The sequence below is a fragment of the Vigna umbellata genome, chromosome 4, assembly GCF_029865625.1.
Source record: "Vigna umbellata cultivar VRB3 chromosome 4, Vumbellata_1.0, whole genome shotgun sequence".
NCBI lineage: Eukaryota > Viridiplantae > Streptophyta > Magnoliopsida > Fabales > Fabaceae > Vigna > Vigna umbellata.
Window position 1 is genome coordinate 47,723,893 of NC_142168.1, and position 22,108 is coordinate 47,746,000.

At 35.7% G+C, this 22,108-nt stretch overlaps 1 protein-coding gene across 1 annotated transcript; it reads right to left on the bottom strand.

The window, feature by feature from the left end:
- Positions 1-813: 813 nt before the first annotated feature.
- On the bottom strand, positions 814-2,341 carry LOC148200424 (uncharacterized). Its single transcript, XM_088112946.1, has 3 exons — positions 2,293-2,341; positions 1,244-1,822; positions 814-866 (listed from the first exon to the last, which is right to left on the bottom strand). The coding sequence occupies exons 1-3, from the start codon at positions 2,339-2,341 to the stop codon at positions 814-816; spliced, it is 681 nt and encodes a 226-aa protein (XP_087969072.1).
- Between the last annotated feature and the right edge of the window lie 19,767 nt (positions 2,342-22,108).

The following is a 22,108-nucleotide window of genomic DNA, read 5'->3' on the forward strand; positions in this document are numbered from 1 at the left end:
GGTTAGAACAAATTGTTCTCTTTTTAGTGGGCTAAAATCATGTGAAGGCTAAAAATGGATAACAAGAGATGGCCTTGATCATATGAAACCTGCAAGCAAGTAGTTCAATCACAGAAAATTTGGGTAAAATCATTCATGCTTTCAAAGTAATAGAAATTATTCATAAAAACTCTTAAGCCCAAACCTCACACAGGCTAACTCTTAAGTTCCAAATTTAGATAAACATCCTGCTCAGTATCTCAATCACATTTTACCTCAAGCATCTATTTCAGACAAACTGTGAGCCATCACCTGTATATAAGCACATCATGCATCACCTCAACATCAATCAATATAATAGAGCATCATAAAGCAATACTTATCACACAACAGATCATAATCAAACCATTATAGCACAGTTAATTCAAGCCAAGTACATCAACCTATAATACAATCAAAACAAAGCAATAAAAACATAAGCAAAATATAGTTCAACAATGAAAACAATAAAAATAATAGACATAAAAATAATAGACATAAAAATAAAAGAAATCCTGTTCTAGAGGAAAAATAGCATCCATGACGCTATCATCTGAATCTTCCAGCATCTATCAGTAGACACTAACAATACACCCATTAGTAGATGTCTAATCTCATATCATCCAATTGTAGATGCTGAATCACATAGCATCCATCAATAGATGTTATTATTCCTCATTCTTATCATAACAACATCCATCAGTAGATGTTGTAGCAGCATCCATCAGTAGATGCTATCATTCGGCATCCTCATCATAACATCATCCATCAGTAAATGTTGTTATTTGAGTCCTCCTAGCATCCATCAGTAGATGTTGTCATCACTGCCATCAGAAGCAGCATATAACCTAAAAAAACTCAAACACACAAAGAAAAAGCAAATCCAAACCACATAAATAATCAATAAAAAAGAAAAATCAGAAAATGGGTTGCCTCCCAGTAAGCACTTCTTTAACGTCATTAGCTAGACACCATCAAGCTCTTGTCACATCTTTAATCTTGGTGTTTTCTTGTCTTTCTCCACACCAACTTATCTTTAGCAGCTTCCTGTTCACCTTCTTGACTATTCTTGAAATTGGAGATTCAATCTCTATCAGTCCATCAACTTTAACTTCTTTCACAACCCAAAATTTGTTGTTGAATCTCACTGGTATGCCTTGATGAACACTTTTTCCTTTGCTGTCTTTTTATTCTTCCTTCACTTGTGACAGGAAACAATTTTTACCTTTCTTGCCTGGCTTAGCAACTTTTGTACCAGTCCCTGGTGCATCTTCACATGTAGCTTTGAGGCTAGTCTTCTTCACTTGGATCTGTTGCTCAGCATTGAAGACGCTGAATATCACCTCCTCTTCTTGGTCTTTGAGTGTTGTAGTTCCATCATCAATATTGATGATAAGCTTGGCCGTTTTCATGAATGGCCTTCCAAGAATAATAGGGATCTCCACATCTTCCCCCATCTTCATCACCACAAAATCCACCAGGAATCTAAGGTTGTCTATTCGAACCACTACATCTTCCACCACACCATAGGGCTTCTTAATGGATCCATCCGCCATTTGCAAAGTCATCTTTGTAGGCTTGACTTCAAGACCACCAATCTTCTCAAGTACAGATAAGGGCATCAAATTGATACTGGACCCTAAATTAATTAGGTCTTTCCCTATTTCATGACTCCCAATAGTGCAGGGAATAATGAAACTTCCCGGATCTTTAACCTTTGGAAGAAGTGCCTTCTGCGAGATCACACTGTAATTGCCCTGTACCTCAATTGTTTCCTTTTCTAGATATTCTTTTTGTTGAATTTCTTCAGGAATTTAACATAACCAGGAACCTGTTGCAATGTCTCAATCACAAGAATTTTAATCTCCAATTTCTTGAAGATTTCTTTAAAACGCTCAAACTGTTTTTCCTTCTCCTTCCTAGAATAATTCTTTGGGTAAGGAAGGGGTTTTTCATATAATTCTTTCTTTTTTCTCTCAACCTCTTCTTTTTCTTTTCTTTCTTCTTCCACATTCTTCTTTTCTCTCTTTCTTTCAACCTCACTTTTTCTTTCTTCTTTCTCTTTTGACTCAACTTTCTCTTTCCTGTCTATTACTCTCTCTTTTTCCTTTTCTTTTCTCTCTTTCTCTTCTTTTTCTTTCTCTTCCTCTACATCTTTCTCTTTTTCACTCAACCTTTCTTCTTCTTTTCTCTCTATTTTTCTCTCATCTAAAATTATGCCACTTCTAGTAACAACGACTTTGCACTCCTCTCTAGGGTTAACTTTCATATTACCCCCAAAATCTTCCATCTTCTGAACTAGGTGACCAATCTGCATCCCCATCCTTCTGAGTGCTGCTTCAGTGTTTTTACGATGAGATACACTACAAGAAAAAAGTGAATTCCATACCGCCCAAATCCGTATATAATACTTGGTTATATACGGATTACACACGGGCAAAAATCTGTATATAATACTATCAAAGCTACCATTATATACGGATAAATCCGTATATAATTTATATATGGAACTTATACACGAATATATCCGTATATAGGTTATACACGGATATATTCGTATATAGGTTATATACGGATATATCCGTATATAAGGTATATACGGATATATCCGTATATAACGTATATACGGATATATCCGTATATACCTTGTTGAGATTGTTGATAAGGGAAGCACTAGTTTAGCCAAACCTTACAATCTCAAAGAACTTCTGGTTTTTGATGATGACAACATTATTAATAACATGTGTTGTTATGTGTTGTTATGTGTTGTTTATATGTTACATATTCATAAATTTCATGTTTATGATTATTTGAGAACATGTTTGAGTTGATTATGTCATTGCTGCAATTCATTGTGTTTTACATGAGATCTTATCTGTGAATGAATGACATATATTTGAGAAAAGAAAAATCACATGCACTTTTGTTGAACTTATGATATGTGGCAAAACAACAGTTTTAAGTCGACTTCATTATGAAGTAAGTCGATTAAAACTCGTGGCTTTGCACATACTTTTTCAAAGTGTGTTGTGAGAATTTTTGAAGAGAAAGTTTTTCAAAATTTTGTTTAACTGTGTTGTATAGTCAATTACATGCAACCTGCATTCGACTAAGTCTGTTACAGTTTTGAAATTCTGTTAATGCTTGAATTAAATGTTACAACGGCTATATTTTTAAATATGTTGTCCAAGCATTTATTGTGATTCGACTGCATTAATTGTTCATTCAATTAACTGCATTGATTACTGCTAACTATTATAACTGTTTTGTTATATTCGATTGCATTAGTAGCAAAGTCGATTAAAATGCGTCAAAGTTGCGAATTGCTATAAATTGACGCGAATTTGATTTCTGCAAGAACTTTTGTGATTCTAACGTTTTGATTGATTTCTTTCAGATTATTGATCTCTTGCAGAAAGTGTGAAAGCTCTAAGAATTCATCAAGAAGACTGTGGTGTCTGATCAACCTGCACTTGAGGTGTCTATTTTGTGATCAGTTTCTATCAATCTTGTGAAGATTGGAGTTTGCCCTGTTGTGATTACAGGAAGAGAACGTGCGGCGTTCTGGACTTTGAGGATTGTTCAAAGTGTTAAAGACTGCAGGAGAGGGGACATCTTGTTCTTGTTCTTTGTTTGTATATGCCTATATTTTGATTAGAGGGTTAGAGAGGTGTTTTATATTTTTGACGTGAATGTCGCTATAAAAACCTTGTTGTAAAAACCTTGATCATTATAGTGCATTTGCTTCCTGTGGTGGAAGGACACTGGATGTAGGCTTGGCCGAACCAGTATAAAAACTCAAAGTTTGATCTTTCTATCCCTACTTTGTTACATTCAGTCGACTTTGTATTTTACTCATTCATTTATATTCCGCTGCACTACAAAGTCTTTTTCCTTGCAATTCAAGAAAGCTTTTAAAGGCATCTACTTTGCGAAAAAGATTTAAAGAAAACATTACTTTTGTGTTTCACCAATTCACCCCCCTCCCTCTTGGTATTGAAACTAAGCCATTCTATTTTCAACATACCTTTATATATGGATATATTTGTATATAACCTATATACGGATATATTCGTATATAATGGGTTTAAAAGAGCTTAATAAATCTGTATAGCAGTTCCCCATGCACAATTCATACACGGAGACCTGGACATTATAGTGAACATTCACAATTCATATAAACAGGCCTGGACATTATACATTGCACAATAACATATAAAACCAATAAGATTTTCACATACACTTAAACCACAAAGGAAACATTGTACATGTTACATCAATATAAGTGCAAGATTAAACATTATGTAAGTTCATAAACTGGTTCTGGTAATGGTTCTAAATAAGTTCAACAGTAACGGAAATAAGTTCTATAAAATGCCTAATAATGCATATAAACATTTCCATCTTGTGGTTGTTGATCTGGTGGTTGCAGGTGTGGTGGTTGTTGGTCTGGAGGTTGTTATTCTGGTTGGACATCATTAAGTGCTTCATTTTGAACTTGAGGACTTTGGAGGTTTAAAAAGTCTTGTACAGTTGCGGCTGTCGAAGGCGGAAGGAATGGCAGGAGGATGCCAATAAAGCCTTCAAACTTTTGAAGTTGCTGACCATATTGTTGTAACTATGATTTAAGGTTAACAATTTCTTCTGAATTTTGTTGCTAAGTAGAAGAAGATGCTTGTGTCTGTTGGATGTAACTATCGACACATTCATCTTGGAAACTGACATTTCCAATTTCGTATACACGTCCCTTTTATTTTCCACTAGCAGCCTCTAACCAACATCGGTTTCTCAATCTTTCCTCCTCCGCAGGGTCTCGAGGACTACATGCTGAGACACCAACAGATGTCGTCTCAGATCTTATTTGAGAAAATTTTGCAACAAATTGTTCCTGTGAAATGAATAAATATTATCATTAAACGTAAGGTTTAAAAACCGACAATGTATAATGTGATAAAGTTTGTACAAACTTACATGGGTCCGCCTAGACCTTTCGTCCACAAATTCCCTGTTGATTGACGAATATGTGTCTGCTGAAATATTTCATCAACATGCACAGACTGACTAAGCTCCTGTGACTGCAAACAAAATGAGTTGTTAATAAATATTTTTATATATGATTACCAATTTAAGAAAAAAAATGTACAAGTTACATACCAAACGAATAGCAAGCTCATGCACGCTAATAGATCCTCTAGTGTGCAAACAACCACCCTTTTCAGATGTCCGGTTTTTCTTTGTCGTTTCACACATTTGTCTATAAAGTGGCATGTTCCACTTTTCCAGAAGACCATTCCAAGTATCATCCCCCAACCAATCAGGTTTTTTCCCTTGAGTTCTAGCTTTTTTATACATCTTTAAGAGTCTATGAGATGCCTTGGTGTGAAATTTTTTTTTTACCTTTTCCTCATCTTTAGGCATCCATGAAACCTTTTTCTATTATATTAGAAAAATAATGCAAAAGTTGAATAAGTAGGAGTGTTGAAATCTTAAACGTTGAAAAAGTTTTATATTTTAAAATCAATAAATAAACAAGTTCAAAGTATAAAAGTGTATTACTAACATTTTCTAATTCAGGAAATTAATCTTATTGGTTGTTAGAAATGAATGTTATGGTTGTGAAGGAAACCAAACAATTCTTTTTCTCTAGCTACGGCAAAGTAATGCACGAGAGTTGAATCACGCAGCAAACAAGAGGCTGGAAACAACAGTTCTGTTCTGTGGTGAGTCATCTAAATTAGTTTTTTTCTTTTTCTATCACTTTATAGTTCTCATTGCCTTTTGGTTTCTTTGTACAACAGAGGACGTGAAGGCCAAACATCCAAAAGTTTCATATGCTGACCTTTACCAGGTTATAATTTTAGTTTTGGCATGTAGTTTCACTCATAAAAAGCACATTTTTAAAGCAAATTTGTAACACATTAATATTAGTTAAGTCAAAAATCATAAGAATTTTGTAAGTTCTCACATGTAACAAATTAATTAACTTGCATGCATTGGATTATTTTGTATTTCAGCTAGCTGGTGTTGTTGCAGTAGAGATCACCAGGGGACCAACTATTGACTTTGTTCCAGGAAGAAAAGTATATATATAATTCACCAACTTTGTTTAGTCTCATGCATGTGTTTCGATTTTCTGTTTTAATTTTCTATTTACTGTACAATATGCTACTTTCTTTACTAGGATTCATTGGAATCTCCAGCAAAAGGTCGTCTTCCAGATGCCAAACAAGGTAAATCAGTGTGTTGTTTATTTTGTCTGCAGTTTTTTGTCATTTAGAAGATAAAAATATGTTGAAGATATCATTTCTAATATGTCTCCATGCATGTTTATATTCTATTATCTTTTCATCTGATTGATGTAGAAACTTAAAACATTCATTAATTAATCTTAGTTATATTTATTGATTTTTATACACATGAATAATAGGTTTGATTTACACATACAGAGAATAGTTGCTCAATGTACCTTAAAACGGTTGAAGAAAACATCTCTGGCTGACTTAAGGATTTGTCCCCATGTTAGCCATGGCTCATCAAACTATTGTTTGATGGTGGCTGTGATTGCCTTCGATGCAATTTTTGTAGGACAAAAACCTAAACAAAAATTAAACTCAAACATTAGAATAATACAACAATGAATTGTATATATATATATATATATATATATATATATATATATATATATATATATATATATATATATATATATATATTAATTGAGTTAAATTTTTTGTTACCCTCCTCCAACGGGTGTAATCATTGGACGACCGTTGGAACATTCTTCCACGTAATTGGCGGCTGAACTGGAATGTGGATCTGCATCCTCTATACCAGGTGATGGTGCAATATTTGTGGGAGTTGATGGGTTAGAACCAACATTAGGAGAGAGTGAAGCCATTCAATCAGTAGGCACTTGGTATGGAGTGGGTGTCAAGCCAGGCACTTGTAATGGAGGTGGAAGAGATGTATCAATGGACGTAGCTGTAGATGTAGGAACTTGATGTAGAGTGGAAGTCAAGCCAGGAACTTCTAATAGAGGTGGAACAAAGCTACCAGTGGAGGTAGAGGTAGGTGTAGTTGGCTGACTGCTTGAACCAATTTCATTATTGAAATGTGTCATCAACTTGACTACATAAGATTTCTTCCCCTTCCCCTTATCAGATTTTCCAAAAGGTGGAAGAGGAGGGCCAGAACCACCTGATGCCATATGCTTGAACATAATATATATTTTTATACAATAGAAGAAAATAAAATTTAGAAGTAGTACAATCAGAGATAAAAATTTGTACAAGTAAACCAAAACCAATATTATACTCCAAAAACAAACCAAAAACATCAACAGCAGATGAAGTCACATTCTTTCTGGCTTTCCAATAAAACTCTCGGAATTGAAACAATAAGTCAGACTAATAACCTTATAAAGCTCACTTGACTTCAAATCAAGGGAACTAAAGGAATCTACTCACACAATCTATTTAGAGAAAAACAAAATTAACTCTCATCCTGGGAAAAAAACTGTATTTTCCTTGGTGATCCAAAACGGAAACAAATAAGAACTAGAATTATTTTCTCAGAATTGCAATGAATTTCTGGTGATGAATTACAAATGAGTCTTATTACTTTTGCAGATATTTATTCTATTTGATTGGTGTGGAAGTAACCCAATGCCCTAAGAGTTTTGGATCGTTTCTTCCTATGCATCCAAGTAGAGTTAATTTTATAATTTTGTCACTCTTTAGTATAGATTTTCGTTGAATCATTAACTTTTATTAGCTTTCTCGTTTGGCCCAAATATATATTTTTTTTTATTATTATTGCAGTGACATTTATTGGAGCTCAACATTATTATTGGAGGTACATTGTTGATATTCCCAATCTCTGTTACTTCATGTTTAGCAAATGTTCTTGATTGTGAATTTTGTGTTCCTTTTGCCTATCATAACTTGCTATTTCAGCTTTAACAATTGAGTAATAATATCTTGGAAGAAACCAAGATATGGTAATCATATCAAAACAGTGTAACTTTATGTTTATCAAATGATTAACAGTGTATATGGTAATCATATCAAAACCATTAAACTAAATAGAATAGCTATTTACTCATTATACAAAACATAATAAGTACTTACCCTTTTGTGGTGATTTCCTTTTTGAATCCCAAAAGCTTCCTCCACTTATCTTACCCTTCGAATACTTTGCAGTCCTATAGCACACAAATTCAACCAGAGAAAACCATATAAAACATATATATAATTAATAATATAAATTATATGTTATAGTCCTTAAAGACTAAGTAAACATACCTTAACACGCCTCTAAATTTTCACTCAATGTCCTAACAATGCACCAAAGTATTCCACAACACACGAATCAAACCACACCCCATTTTGTGTCCAAAATACCAAAGAACAAAAGGGTTTAGGATTTCCTCATTTTACAAATGAAATCACTAAGGAATGAACAAAATTTACTTTCCACAAAAATCACCAATTGAGCAAATCTACAACATCGAACACTGAAAGATGCTTAGACATCCGAACTTCTTCTTCTCTGTGAATCACCCAAAATTAAACCACTACACACCGAACAAATAAAGATATATATTAAAGGAAGAATATTCTGGACTCACCACAGACTCACCGAGACTGAATGACGGCGACCCAAAATCAGAGTGCGAGAACAGCAGTCCTAGGGTTCCTCTACAACTGGAAGATCACGGCGGCGTTGACGGAGAACACGATTACCACACAACGGCACCACGACTGGAACACCATGATTGGAGGCAAGGACTCCTACGGTTCCAGCGACAAAGATAATGGATCGACGAATGAAGATGATGGTTCTAGATTAAGCCTATGATTGATGAGAATAATCACTTGATGACAAGAATGGCCAGAGAAGAACCAAATTTACTAAGCATTAGGGTTTGGTTTACTTACCAGATCAAGCTACTCAACGCTCAACTACAGCACCCCACCCAACAATAAGCCCCAACCATAGTGTTTGATGAAGGATTAATGAAGGTCACAATTACAGAGAGAGAGACCAGGAAGAACCAAAGCACGATCTACACCCACACCGAAGAGGGCTCGAGAGAGCAACACCCACACCAAAGATGGCTCGACAGAAGGACAACGAACTGAGATCGAAGATGGTTCGAAAGAGAAAGGAAAACGTGATGGTTCGATAGAGAAGAAATCTCGAGGGTTCGAGAAAGAGAGGAAAGCTCGAGGTTGAGAAATGAGACTTAGCTTCCACTTAATCAGAAATATATTTTTTTAAAATAATTATTTCCCAGATCCGTATGTAATATCCGTAGACAACACTTGGTTCTAACTACATACGGATAATACACGTTATGTACGGATGCCATCCGTGGGTAATTTTTCCGCCACCACACGCCAACCTTATATACGAAATTTATATAAGGAACATCCGTATACTAAAAACTGTATATAATATCCGCATATAACCTTTTTTTTTTAAATTCTGCATATAAATTCTGTATATAATATCTGCCTTATATACGGATTTATATCCGTATATAAAGTTCCGTATATAAATCCATTATTTCTTGTAGTGATACAGACATCTGCATCAACTGTTGAAGTGTGTCATCTAGCTTTGCCATTCTTTCTGAAAGAGAGGATTGTTGCTGCCATTGTTACTATTGTTGTGGTGGTCTATTGAATTGTCTGGCAGCTTGCCTGAATTGACTTTGTCCCATGCTTGGATGAGGTAACCGCTCGTGGTTGAAATTACCTTGGTGGAATTGAGTTAACTTCTTGTTCGAATTGCATCCTGTATACACTAAACACAAAACCCTAGAAAACACTATTAGCACACAAAAAAATAAAAACAAAACAAAACACAAGACTAAAATAAAAAAATAAAGTCAAAGTTAATCAAGAATCACACAAATAGAATAGTTTGAACCGTGAGTCCCCAACAATGGCGCCAAAAACTTGTTGAGTCACCGGCAAGTGTACCGGATCGTACAAGTAATATAAAATGGTAAGACCAAGTATCGTGTCCCAAAAGACTCTCGGCACTAGACAGTCATGTGATAACTTGATTAATTAAGGCTTAAAAGGAATGAAATCATTGGTTTAGAATGCAATACAGTAAATTAAATATGAATGCAGTTTTCATCAATTGAAGAGTAGCACAGCGATGAACGGATGATGTTTATGTTATAAGATGAATATGTTGTTGGGGTTAGATTTCACCCAATTTACTCTCATGTATATAAGAATTCTTCTTCTTTCGTTAAAGTCAACATCACTCACTAAATCACTTAAAACCCGATCCCTTGGTGAAGAAAGCATATCCTTAATTACTAGTTCATACGATTCCTAGCATTCCTAATAATTAATTCTGAAGATTAGGAGCTTAAGACGACCAAGATTCACACCCCCATCCCTGAGAAATACTGCTCTTAGGAATAATTCTACAAGAACCAGAATTGTAAGGAACCTCCCGGCACTCATGCAATTCATACATCATGCTATGAATGAGTTAAACAAAGCAAGCATTGATCACAGAACAATTACCCTAACAGTTAATGAAAGAAGCATAAATTATTAAGAATCAATTTAAATACATGAGAGTTCACAAGGTTACATCATCCCCCAACAACAAATAGAAGTTAGTTCCTCATTGTCATGGTGAAACTAGATGTACAATGGAGAAGAATGAGATAGAAAAACCCTAAAAGTTGAATATGGAGGCTCCCACATCCAAATCCGCCTTTAAAGAGTGAAGAGTGTGTTGTTGCGCGTCCTCTGTCAAAGAAACAAAACCTAGGGCACCTGGATCCTTTAAATAGAGTGGAATCACAACAGAAACAAAGCCCAGGCCCATCTCATTGGTGCTCAGAGCCCCACTTAGGGCGCCTGGACGTTCTGCGATACTAAAACTAGTACTCAACTTCACTCGGAGGGCAAGCAGGCGCGGTTCAGGAAAAGTGGTTCTCAACGCCCTAAAAAGAGTTTCCAGGCTGTGTGCGGTAGGCCTTGGCGCTAGGGGCTCCAAAAAGGGCGCTCAAGCTTCGGGCGTTCCTACTTTTTGGTGCTTTTTCAGATCTTTCTGAGCTCCATCTCCTTGGCACTTCACCTCTACTTCCATGTTATCTCATTTTCTGCAAAAACAAGAGAATTTAGTCATAAAATCATCAAGTTCAACCTTATCTCTCTTATTCACACAACTTAACAGAAAAAACATGACTTCAAGCAAGTTTCTAAGTAGAAATGGGTGCATTTAGTGTCAAAATCATATCACAGATAACAGTATTTTCAACCGTTATCAATAGCAGGAGAGGGAATTATTGTTGTTGGTCTAGTTATTCTACTGCCTATATTTGATTAGAGGGTTAGAGAGGTGTTTTGTAGTTTTTACATGAGGTCTCTATAAAAACCTTGTTGTAAAAACCTTGATCATTATAGTGCATTTGCTTCCCGTGGTTGGAAGGACACTGGATGTAGGCAGGTTGGTCGAACCAATATAAAAAGTCTTTTACCTTGCGTTTCAAGAAAGCTTTAAAGGCATCACCTTTTGAGAAAAAGATTTTAAAAGACTTTGTTTTTAAGTTTCACCAATTCACCCCTCGTCTTGGTGTGAGAAATTGAGTCATTCTATTTTAACAATAAGTTTTACTTGTAATTAAACACTAATTCGGTTTTGATAATTTGAAGAGAATTATAAGACTTGTATTGTTTAGCTCAGAAGAGTTAAACATTTTAGACAATTGTCTAAGGCTCATACTAGGAGTGATTAAATTGGACTAGTCAGGATTGACTAGGGGAACTAGAAGTGGTAGTGATTTATAATACTTGAGAATATTAGTTGAACCCGTTAAGATTTCTTAAGGGAGATTTGATGTAGCTCAGATTGAGTGAACCAATATAAAAATACTTTTACATTCAACGAATCAGACACTTATATGTTTTGGTAACAATCAATTTTTGTTCACATAAATGAGTCTTAACCTAATCATGCACCATCTATCAACCATTCCTTGGAATAATTTGGAAAAGGAACCAATCCATCTAGCCAATGCATAGTTGAGAAATATAGGTGATGAACAAATTTTCAATCCCCGAAAACGAAGTCAAAAACTTGTTAACCCTCGGCAAGTGTAACCGAATCGTATCAAGTAATAATAAATGGTAAGACCAAGTATCGTTTCCCAAGAGACTCACGGCACTAAACAGTTATGTGATTACTCAACTAATTAAGACTCTAAAGAAAATATTTTGGGGTTTTGAATGCAAATGCAATAAAATAAACATGAATGCAATTTGATCAATTGAGGCTTAACATAATCACTAGTTTACAATGTCTTGTCTCCCTAGCAATTACTCATGCATTATAAAGCACAGAAGCTTAAAGGCAACCAACCATCATATTCCTATGTCTAGGTTTATACTACTATTAGGAGAATTCCCCAGATCGTGATTTGTAAGATATCTCTCAATAACAATCCTAGGGAGAGAAGAGGAGAGTTGTCACATCCTCAAATCGTCCAACCCTAGGAGTACGAAATCTCCTGATACTTACAAATCATAAGATTTATGTCGTACATGAATAAAACATCACAAGCATTTGAGCAAACAAGAATATCTCTAAAATTTAATGAAAGAAAGCATGTATCTTTAAAAGATCTTGAAGAACAAATTCAATACATGAGAGTTTAAGAGGTTACATCTTTCCCAACAACAATAAGGGTTAGCCCTCCATCGTCATGGAAGAACTAGATGAATAATTAATGGAATGAAAGAATGAAAGAGATAGAAAAACCCTAGAAAGAGAAAATGAGAGTTGTCACCATCTCCAAATCTACCCTCAAGGGGTGAAAAGTGTGTTTCTGTGCTTAAGCCATCAAAAGATACAAAACCTAGGACGTGCAAGTCCTTAAATAGAACATAAAAATAACAGAAAATCGGTCCAAGTCCATAAAAATTACAAAAAAGTGGCCCAAGGCCCATAAAAATGCCGCTCAGCGGTATTTACCGCTCAGCGGTATTTACCGCTCAGCGGTATTTACCGCTCAGCGGTAAGTGCGAGTCTTCAATTTTGCCCCTCAGCTGCTGTTTTTGCCCCTCAGCGGCGATTTCGGCACCGGAAAACTGGCGCTTAGCGGAAATTACCGCTCAGTGCCGCTTGGCGCAACTTTTTCTGCACTCTAGTTGACTTTCCTGCATTCTGGTTCACTGGTTGACTTTTTTGGTGGATTGGTTGACTTTTCTGGTTTCTTGTTGACTTTTCTGCATTCCAAGCTTTCGGTACTTTAACTCTTCTTTCAAATCATTCCAATAACCTATAAAATCAAGGGAGTCTAGCACAAAACCATTAAATTCACCTTCAACTCTCTTATTCACAAAACTAAAGCAAAAACATGAGTTCAAGCAAGCTTCTAAGTCAAAAAGGGTGTTTTTAATATCAAAATTAAGTATAAAAATAACGGTTTTCCAACCGTTATCAATAGGATCCATCACTTTGATGATACCAATGCTATTTTCTTGGTAGACACCAAAGTATATGGCCATTTTCTACTGTTAGTACTACCTATTGTGTTAACCTTTCCTTTAATGTTTATCATTAAAGATGTTGCATCGATTGAGGATGCTCTAAGCCATGTTGCCAAACAATTATTTGTATCTATGGTGATGACTTATATATATGATGCAGTAGTTGAACATATCTTTTGGAATTAAAAGCTTCATGTTATGACTGAAGTACTATCTAAAGAAGAATAGGATGTGCATGATATAGTTGAGACATCATCCTCTTCTCCACCAACCACTACCTCTCCACCTAAACAAACACCAAGCCAAAATCTAGAAGCCCATGGCCCTATCGTCAAATCACCTTACCAACCCAACTCTCAAATTGTCATAACCAACCCTTAACCATACCCTCAACTCTAAGACCCAAACCATCCAACCAATCCTCACAAACAGCCATGTCTAGCTCTCAACCAATAACCACGTCTAGCCCCAAACCATTCAACCCAACCTCCTTTACCTCCTCTATCTCCCACTAGGCACTAGACAAAATCATTTAGGGGGAGGCATACCTGATAACGATTGAAAATAAGGTTATTTGTGATGTAATTTTGATACCAAATGCACCATTTTCTGCTTAGAAACTTGCTTGGAATCATGTTTTTGCTTTAGTTTTGTGAATAAGAGAGTTGAGGTTATACTTGTTGATTTTATCACTACATTCCCTTGATTTTGTAGGATATTGGAATGATTTGAAGGAAGAGTTAAAGTACCAAATAGTTGGAATGCAAAAAAGTCAACCACAGTGCAGAAAAGTCAACCAGAGTGCTGAAAAGTCAATCAGAATGCAGTCTGCGAGGCTTGGGCGCCTTGTTTGGAGGCTTGAGCGCCAGAAATCACCGTCCACCGCCCGGGCGCCCAAAATGGGGCGCCCGAGCGTCGTGCGCTTGGGGGTAGATTTGGGGATGGTGACAACTCTCCTATTCCTAGAGGGTAGATTTGGGGATGGTGACAGCTCTCCTATTCCTAGAGGGTAGATTTGGGGATGGTGACAGCTCTCCTCTTCTCTTTCTAGGGTTTTTCTATCTCTTTCATTCTTTCATTCCATTATAATTCTATTTGTTGTTGGGGGATGATGTAACCTTGTGAACTCTCATGTATTTGAATTGATTCTCAATAACATATGCTTTTTCATTAATTGTTAGAGTAATTCATCTGTGCTTATTACATGCTTTGTTTAACTCATTCATAGCATGATGTATGAATTGCATGAGTGCCGGGAGGTTCCTTACAATTCAGGTTCTTGTTCAATTCTCCTAAGAGTAATATTTCTCAAGGATGAGGGTATGAGTCTTGGTCGTCTTAAAGCTCTTGATCTTCACATTTAATTGCTAGGAATGCTAGGAATTGCATGAACTGGTGATTAAGGCATGCCTATTCGCTGAGGGATCGGGTTTAAGTGATTTAGTGAGTGACGTTAACATTAATGCATAAAGAAGAATTCTTATATACATGAGAGTAAATTAGGTGAAATCTAAACCCCAACAACATATTCATCTCATATTGTCAACTTCATCCATTCATTCTTGTGTTTAGCCTCAATTGATCAAATTGCATTCATGTTTATTTTATTGCATTTGCATTCAAAACCCCCAAACTATGTTCTTTAGAGTCTTAATTATTTGAGTAATCACATAACTGTTTAGTGTCGTGAGTTTCTTGGGAAACGATATTTGATCTTACCATTTTATATTACTTGTGCGATTTGATACACTTGTCAATCTATCAACAATACCATCTAGGGGAAATTAAAGCACTAGGAGCTTCAAGAACCTAGATATTCTAGAACACTTTTGTTATGATACATGTTTTTGTTCTAATACTCTCGTACATCAATTCTTTGCTTTGATACATTATTTTCAATTACTTTAATGCTTTAATTTTTAGTACTCTGATATATTATTGATTATATATGCTCTAAAATTAGATTAATACTTGGTTTGATATATATGCTTAAGCTTCTGCTCTGATTGAATGATGCATTTCATATGTCTCATTGATCGTGACTTATGGAAGTCATATGTCATTAATAGCATACTTAGTGGATAATCCATTCAATAAACAATTCTTATACTCTGATCCATGTGATATATATCTGTTAACTTGTTCTAATGATCATAACTCCACTTGTTATGTCTCTCTCTCATAACCCTTTTTTATCTTGATCAAATAAGGGGGAGAATTTAAATATGATAAACGTTACGCTGGTAAAAATCGTATGTTAAAGGGAGAAAATTGTTCAAATGGCATAATAAAATTGTTCAAAGAGGAGAATACGATAAATACTATAGATAGAGAAACGCTAAATGATATCAACATATCTAGTATTGATAGGTTATCTAATTTAGGGGGAGTACACTTATGGTACCTTGATAAAACATTGAATGTACATTGAAAAAAAAATTTACAATCATCTACCCTGACGCATTCCATTCACTTTGATATTGTTTATGAATCTACTATAACATGAATTATTTGAATTGGTATAAATGTTTTGCTTTAATATGCATATGCATTAAACAATGTTTGAAACACTTGTTATCTGTTGATTCTAACAATATGATAACATTAAAAGTCTTGGTGGTGGTCAAAATTTAGTACAGCTGATGCCATAAATTTTGATGTGTCAAAAATATAATATAATTTTGATGTCAATTTTTATAATTTACATTCTAAGCCATTAACATTTATCAGAATATTCAATGTTTTGAAATGCATCATTTAAGCTATAAAACAATTACACAATCTGAACCATAAAATAACATATAATCCTCATAAAAGATATTTTGTTTAGCAAGTGTACCTGTTAAACATCAAAAAGCGAAAGATTGTTCAGACAAGATCGTCTAGAGAGATAAACCGTCAAGTGACTCATGTTTTGAAGTTTAACAAACAACACTCAATAAAATATTACTTATAGAATGTAACAACACTCAATAAAATATTATTATTTCTGTATATCATTTGTTGTTTTTAAAACCCCACTTCTTTACTATTTATATTTCCAACATTTTACTACATATTTTAATAAGTATTATTTTATGTGAAATGATAAATTGAATTGATGTTGAGACGATTAGGGTTAACCTTATTTCATTGCATTAAAGAACTTATATTTATTTGATTGCAACTGCGGTAACAATCATTGGTATACATCATTACTTTTACAAATTTTGATTATACAGAGGGGAGAAGAAAATTATAAACATCCATTTACTTGTGTTTTCTTATTGAATTTGGGAGTAGTCATATAAGTGTCTAAAAAAACAACCAATTATTGTTCTTTGAACTATTAAAACAAATTTTATTGATTTTATTTGAGCTTGAGACTTTTAATACACTTAAATCATATTCATTATAATTAACATGATCATCGATCATGTGATAATAAGTCAACTATTAACGTTAGAAAAATCTGGCCATACACCTAATGAACAAATATGGTAGAGTGCGCTCTATTTTTTTAACAGATCTTGCAAGATAGTTAATTTAGTGCATTGTAGAACCCATGATTAACTAAAGATTTGATTATTAAAGTCATTTCAATTTCAATGAAATAAATTAAGGGTATATTGTAGTTATTACAATAGAAAGAATAATTTTTTGTTATTATTAGAACATGATTTTTTTTTATGTTAATATTGAGAGAATAAATTGTTATTAATATTGTTATACATATGAATATGAAAATATTTGTTACATATTTGAAGGCTATAGATCAGTAGTACTGCTGCAGTAAAATTATCGATCAATCTATAAGTTACCGATATTACTTGTTTAGTTTTCTTTCAATAACTAGAGTGTAATGCTCCTAAATGATATTTAATTTTAGAACAAGAGTTTACAATATTCACTGGTGCAGAAAAGACCTTTAATGTCACTCTTTAGACGTCTGATCATCGAATATCCAACGTAAAAATGATCAATGGTATTTTTCGTAAATAAAACAACTATTTCGTAAAACTGACGTCTAAATCCTAAACCCAGAAATTTAAAAAGTCACTTTGTGACTCCCTTTAGACGTCTGATCTCGCCACTCTGACTTCTAAAGCACTTTAAACGTCTGTTAATTGGGGGAACCGACGTCTAAACCCTAACACTAGAAATTTAAAAAGTCACTTTTTGACTCCCTTTAGACGTTCAATCCCGCCACTCCGACTTCTAAAGCACTTTAGACGTCTGTTAATTGGGGGCACTAACGTTTAAACTCTAAACCTAAAAATTTAAAAAGTCACTTTTTGATCCATTTAGACATCCGATCCTGTCACTTTGACTTCTAAAGCACTTTAGACGTTTGTTAATTGGGGGAACCAACGTTTAAATTTCACTACAAAAAAGTAGGGCATTACCGAAGGCCAGAAGCCCTCGGAAAATGCCATAAGACGTCGATAAAGGGTGTTTACTGATAACAGTTGAAAAACTGTTATTTTCATGCTTAAAATTGACACAAAAAGCAACCTTTACACTTAGAAACTAGCTTGAAATCATGCTTTTATCCATATTTTCAGAAATAAGAGAGCTGGACAGGTTTATGCTTGATTTTAGTGTTTTTGTGCAGGTTTTAAGGTGAATTTAGTGAAAGAAGTGAAGAAGGAGAGAGATGGAATCAGAAAAGTCAACCAGAAACCAGAAAAGTCAACCAGTCAACCAGAAAAGTCAACCAGTCAACCAGTCAACCAGAATACGGAAAAAGTCAACCATACGAGTTTTGGGCCAGTTTTCTGCGATTTTATGATCTGTTTGGGCTTGGACCCGTTTTCTATTATTTTTATGTCCTATTTAAAGACCTAGATGTCTTAGGGTTTTGTATCTTTGGCAGAAACGAAGCAAACACTCTCTCTTCCACCCCTTGGGGTAGATTGGGAGATGGTGACAGCTCTCCTCTTCTCTTTCTCGGGTTTTTCTATCTCTTCCATTCTTCCATTATTGTTCATCTAGTTTCACCATGAATATGGTGAACTAAACCTTGTATGTTTGTTGGGGAATCAATGTAAACTCTTGAAGCTCTCATATATGGAATTTGTGTTTACATCTTAATCTAAGACCTATGCTTTCTTTCATCATTAGTTAGGGTTTTTCCTCTTTGCTCAATGCTTGCTTTGTTTAACTCATTCAATGCATGATTATTGATTTTGTCGATACGGGAACGTACGGGGAAGTCTAGATCCGGGGAATTTCTCCCAATAGTATATTGGTTGCCTTAAGCTCCTATGCTAAAAAAACTAATTATTAGGAATGCTAGGAATTGTATGAACTCGTAATTAGGGAGAAGCCTTCTTGAAAGGTAATTTAGAGAGTGGCATTAACAATGATGACTTGAATGTTGAATTCCTAAAATATATGAGAGTGGATAAGATGAAATTGACCCCCAACAACATATTCATCAATATATTTCATTGAAAGTGCTTGTCTTTTGTTTTAGCCATTGATCAACCTCATGCATACATGTTTATTTTCGTCTTTTGCATATTAAACTCCACTTATTTTGTTCTTAAGTCTTAGCTAATCAACAAATCACATAACTAAACTAGGCCGTGAGTCCTTTGGGAGAACGATACTTGGTCTTACCGAGTTTATTACTTGAAACGATTCGGTCATACTTGCCGATTGTTCAACAAGTTTGTGACATCATATTTTGGTGTTCATAAATTTGTCCATCATTTACCGAAGGCTTATCGACAGCCAAAAATCCTTCTGTAAATCTCTTGTCGCTAACAATTACCGAGGGCTTTTGCCCTTCGGTAATTACCGAGGGCCAGAAGCCTTCGGTAATTACCGAGGGCCAAAAGCCTTCGGTAATTACCGAGGGCCAAAAGCCTTCGGTAATTACCGAAGGGCAGAAGCCCTCGGTAATTTCTGAAGGCCAGAAGCCTTCGGTAATGACCTACTGTGGGCATTTACCGAAGGGCAAAAGCCTTCGGTAAATTGCAGAGAAGGTTTCAGAGAAATGGTATTTCTTGTGCATACCAAACCTGTATATCAAATTTCAATTACAAACAGACCTGCATATCAGTTTTCAAGCACATACAAACATGCATAATGTGCATCTCAAAGATGCAATCAATTATCAATATCCATTGAACATCAATTAATCCATAGAACATCCATTAATGTATAGATAATGTAATTATAGTTAAAATATAAAACAATGTAACAAAAGGATGTTCTAACATCCAAAGTCTGGAAGTAGATCTAACTAACATTGAAAAGATATCAAGTCAAAAATGTTCTAATATCCAAATGTTTGTGTAACAAGTAATAAGAAAATGAAACTAATAATGTACATAACTATCATCAGAATGATCTTCATCATCCTGCTTCTCTACTTATGGCTGGACTGGTGTGGGTTGGACTGATGAGGGTTGGACTGATGTGGGCTGCTGAGTGGCAGCAGGTTATGAGGAGGGTCGTGGCTGGGTCGGAGGGATATTTTGTACGTCCTGTGAGGTTTTAGGCAAGACTCTCATGACCAGGGCCTTAAAGTTTGTAAACTCTGCTCTAAGATCAGTGATCTCCTGGTCACGTTGCCGGAGTTCCTGCGTGAGGCGAAGAACGACCTCGTCAGGAGTACTGGTGGAAGAAGAAGGCTGGTGCTTCAGAGTACCTCCTCTGGATGCTGTATAGTTTGCAGCAAGCTGTCCCGCACCATACACTCGTCCTTTTTTCTTCCCACCAACGATGTCGATCCAGCACTGTGTCCTACGGATGTCATCATCTGCATTACTGCCATCATCCGGTGTAGGAGCTGACTCATGTTCAGATCTAACCTGTGAAAGTCTCGTAGAAAAGTCTTCCTGTTGAAACATTAAAAGCAATGTCAGGGAACGATAGTATAACATAAATGAAAAATTAGTAATAGTAATAGTGTTATTTGCTTACATGAGTCTTCCGAGATCTTTCATCAACGAATTGATTAGTTCCCTTCCGAACATGAGTCTGTGCAAAGACCTCATCCACATGGACCGCCCGTCCTAGAGCCTGTGCCTGTAACATAATTAAGAATTACAAGCGTCCATATGAAATAGAATATACATAACTTATGTATGAAAGAAAAAGTTATGTAATGAGATTATACCATACGAATGGCATGCTCATGAATGGTGATCGACCCACCAGTATGTAGGGTGCCACCCCTTTCAGATGCTCTGTTCCGCTGGGCTTTGGCACACTTATTGCGGAACTCTACTGTATTCCAATGGGCCAGTAAAGAGTTCCAAATTTGTTCACCCAGCCAGTTAGGGCGCTGTCTTGCATTGCGGGCATCCCTAAACATCTCTGACAGCCGATGAGATGCTTTCATGTGGAAATTTCTGTGTATCTGACTTTCATGTTCAGGTTTCCACTGCACCTTCATCTATAACATTAAAGAGAACAAACATTAATTACAAAACATAGTAAAATAAGAGGGACATTAGTGTAATGGATTGCTCACCTGAAAGCGCTGCCAGAATGGCTTTCTGTCGTCATCAGGTATTGCTCCCCAAGTAGGCCATGGACTTAAAAATTGTTGCTTAATTGAACGTGTGATGGCCTGGGAAGCAACCCTAGATGGAATAAACCTGCATAACAAAAGTCATTTCAATTACAATAGGGTTTAAACATCAAATTATATCAACAGATTATAAACTTACCCTTTACCATAGGGCTCAATCCATGGTCGATCACCGAGGGGCGGGTCAAGACCATCACCATCACCACTTGAATCTGGATCAGCAGGTGGTGTGAAAGTCTCAAAAGGAGGTACAGAAGAGGAAGAAGGTATAGAAGTAGGGTCAGGGAGAGGAGTGGGGGTAATAACAATAGGGGGAGGAGTGGGGGTTATAATAACAGGAGGAGGAAGAGGGTCTGGTGCAGGGGTAGTAGAAGGTTGAGATGCAGAAGGAGGAGAAGGGTCTACTGCAAAGGTAGGAGTAGGGTCTGCTGCAGGTGTAGGAGGCTGTATAATAGGGGTAGGAGGAGGCCCCACAGATGATGTACTACCTGCAGCAGTGGTAGGTAGTCTAGCAGGCACCCTAAGTACATACTTTGGTGCCTGCCGTTGCCTCTTTGTAGGCCTTGCAACCCCCTTTCCTTTATCAGGACGTTGTGAACCTTGTCCTGTCATTACTGCATTGAAATGGTAACAAATAAAGCGAAACAATATAAATGAATAAAGAAGGATCAATTGTTTTTAAAGTCAATGTATAAGTAATTGCATACAACTTTAAGATGGTATTTTAGATAACGGTAATCAAATGATAGTCCAATTTGCTACAATAGATGTTCAACATTCAATCATCGTCATCATGATCATCATCTTCATCTTCATCTTCAGCATCGTCTTCATCATCATCATCTTCTTGTTCTTCTTCTTCATCGTCATCATCATCATCATCTTCTTATTCTTGTTCTTCTTCTTCTTCTTCTTGTTCTTCTTCCTCTTATTCTTCATCTCCTTGTATTGTTGCTTCTAATTCATCTCCATCACCATCAGGGTCGACCAATGCGGTTATACATTCAACTTCGATAATTTCTTGTGGTTGTGA

Coding starts and splice junctions, on each gene's coding strand:
- LOC148200424 (XM_088112946.1), bottom strand. CDS start 2,341: ATGGGGATGCAGATTGGTCACCTAGTTCAGAAGATGGAAGATTTTGGG. Junction 1,823..2,292: donor GAAGATGGAAGATTTTGGGG/GTAATATGAAAG, acceptor AAATTCCTGAAG/AAATTCAACAAAAAGAATAT. Junction 867..1,243: donor TGCTAAGCCAGGCAAGAAAG/GTAAAAATTGTT, acceptor GAGTTTTTTTAG/GTTATATGCTGCTTCTGATG.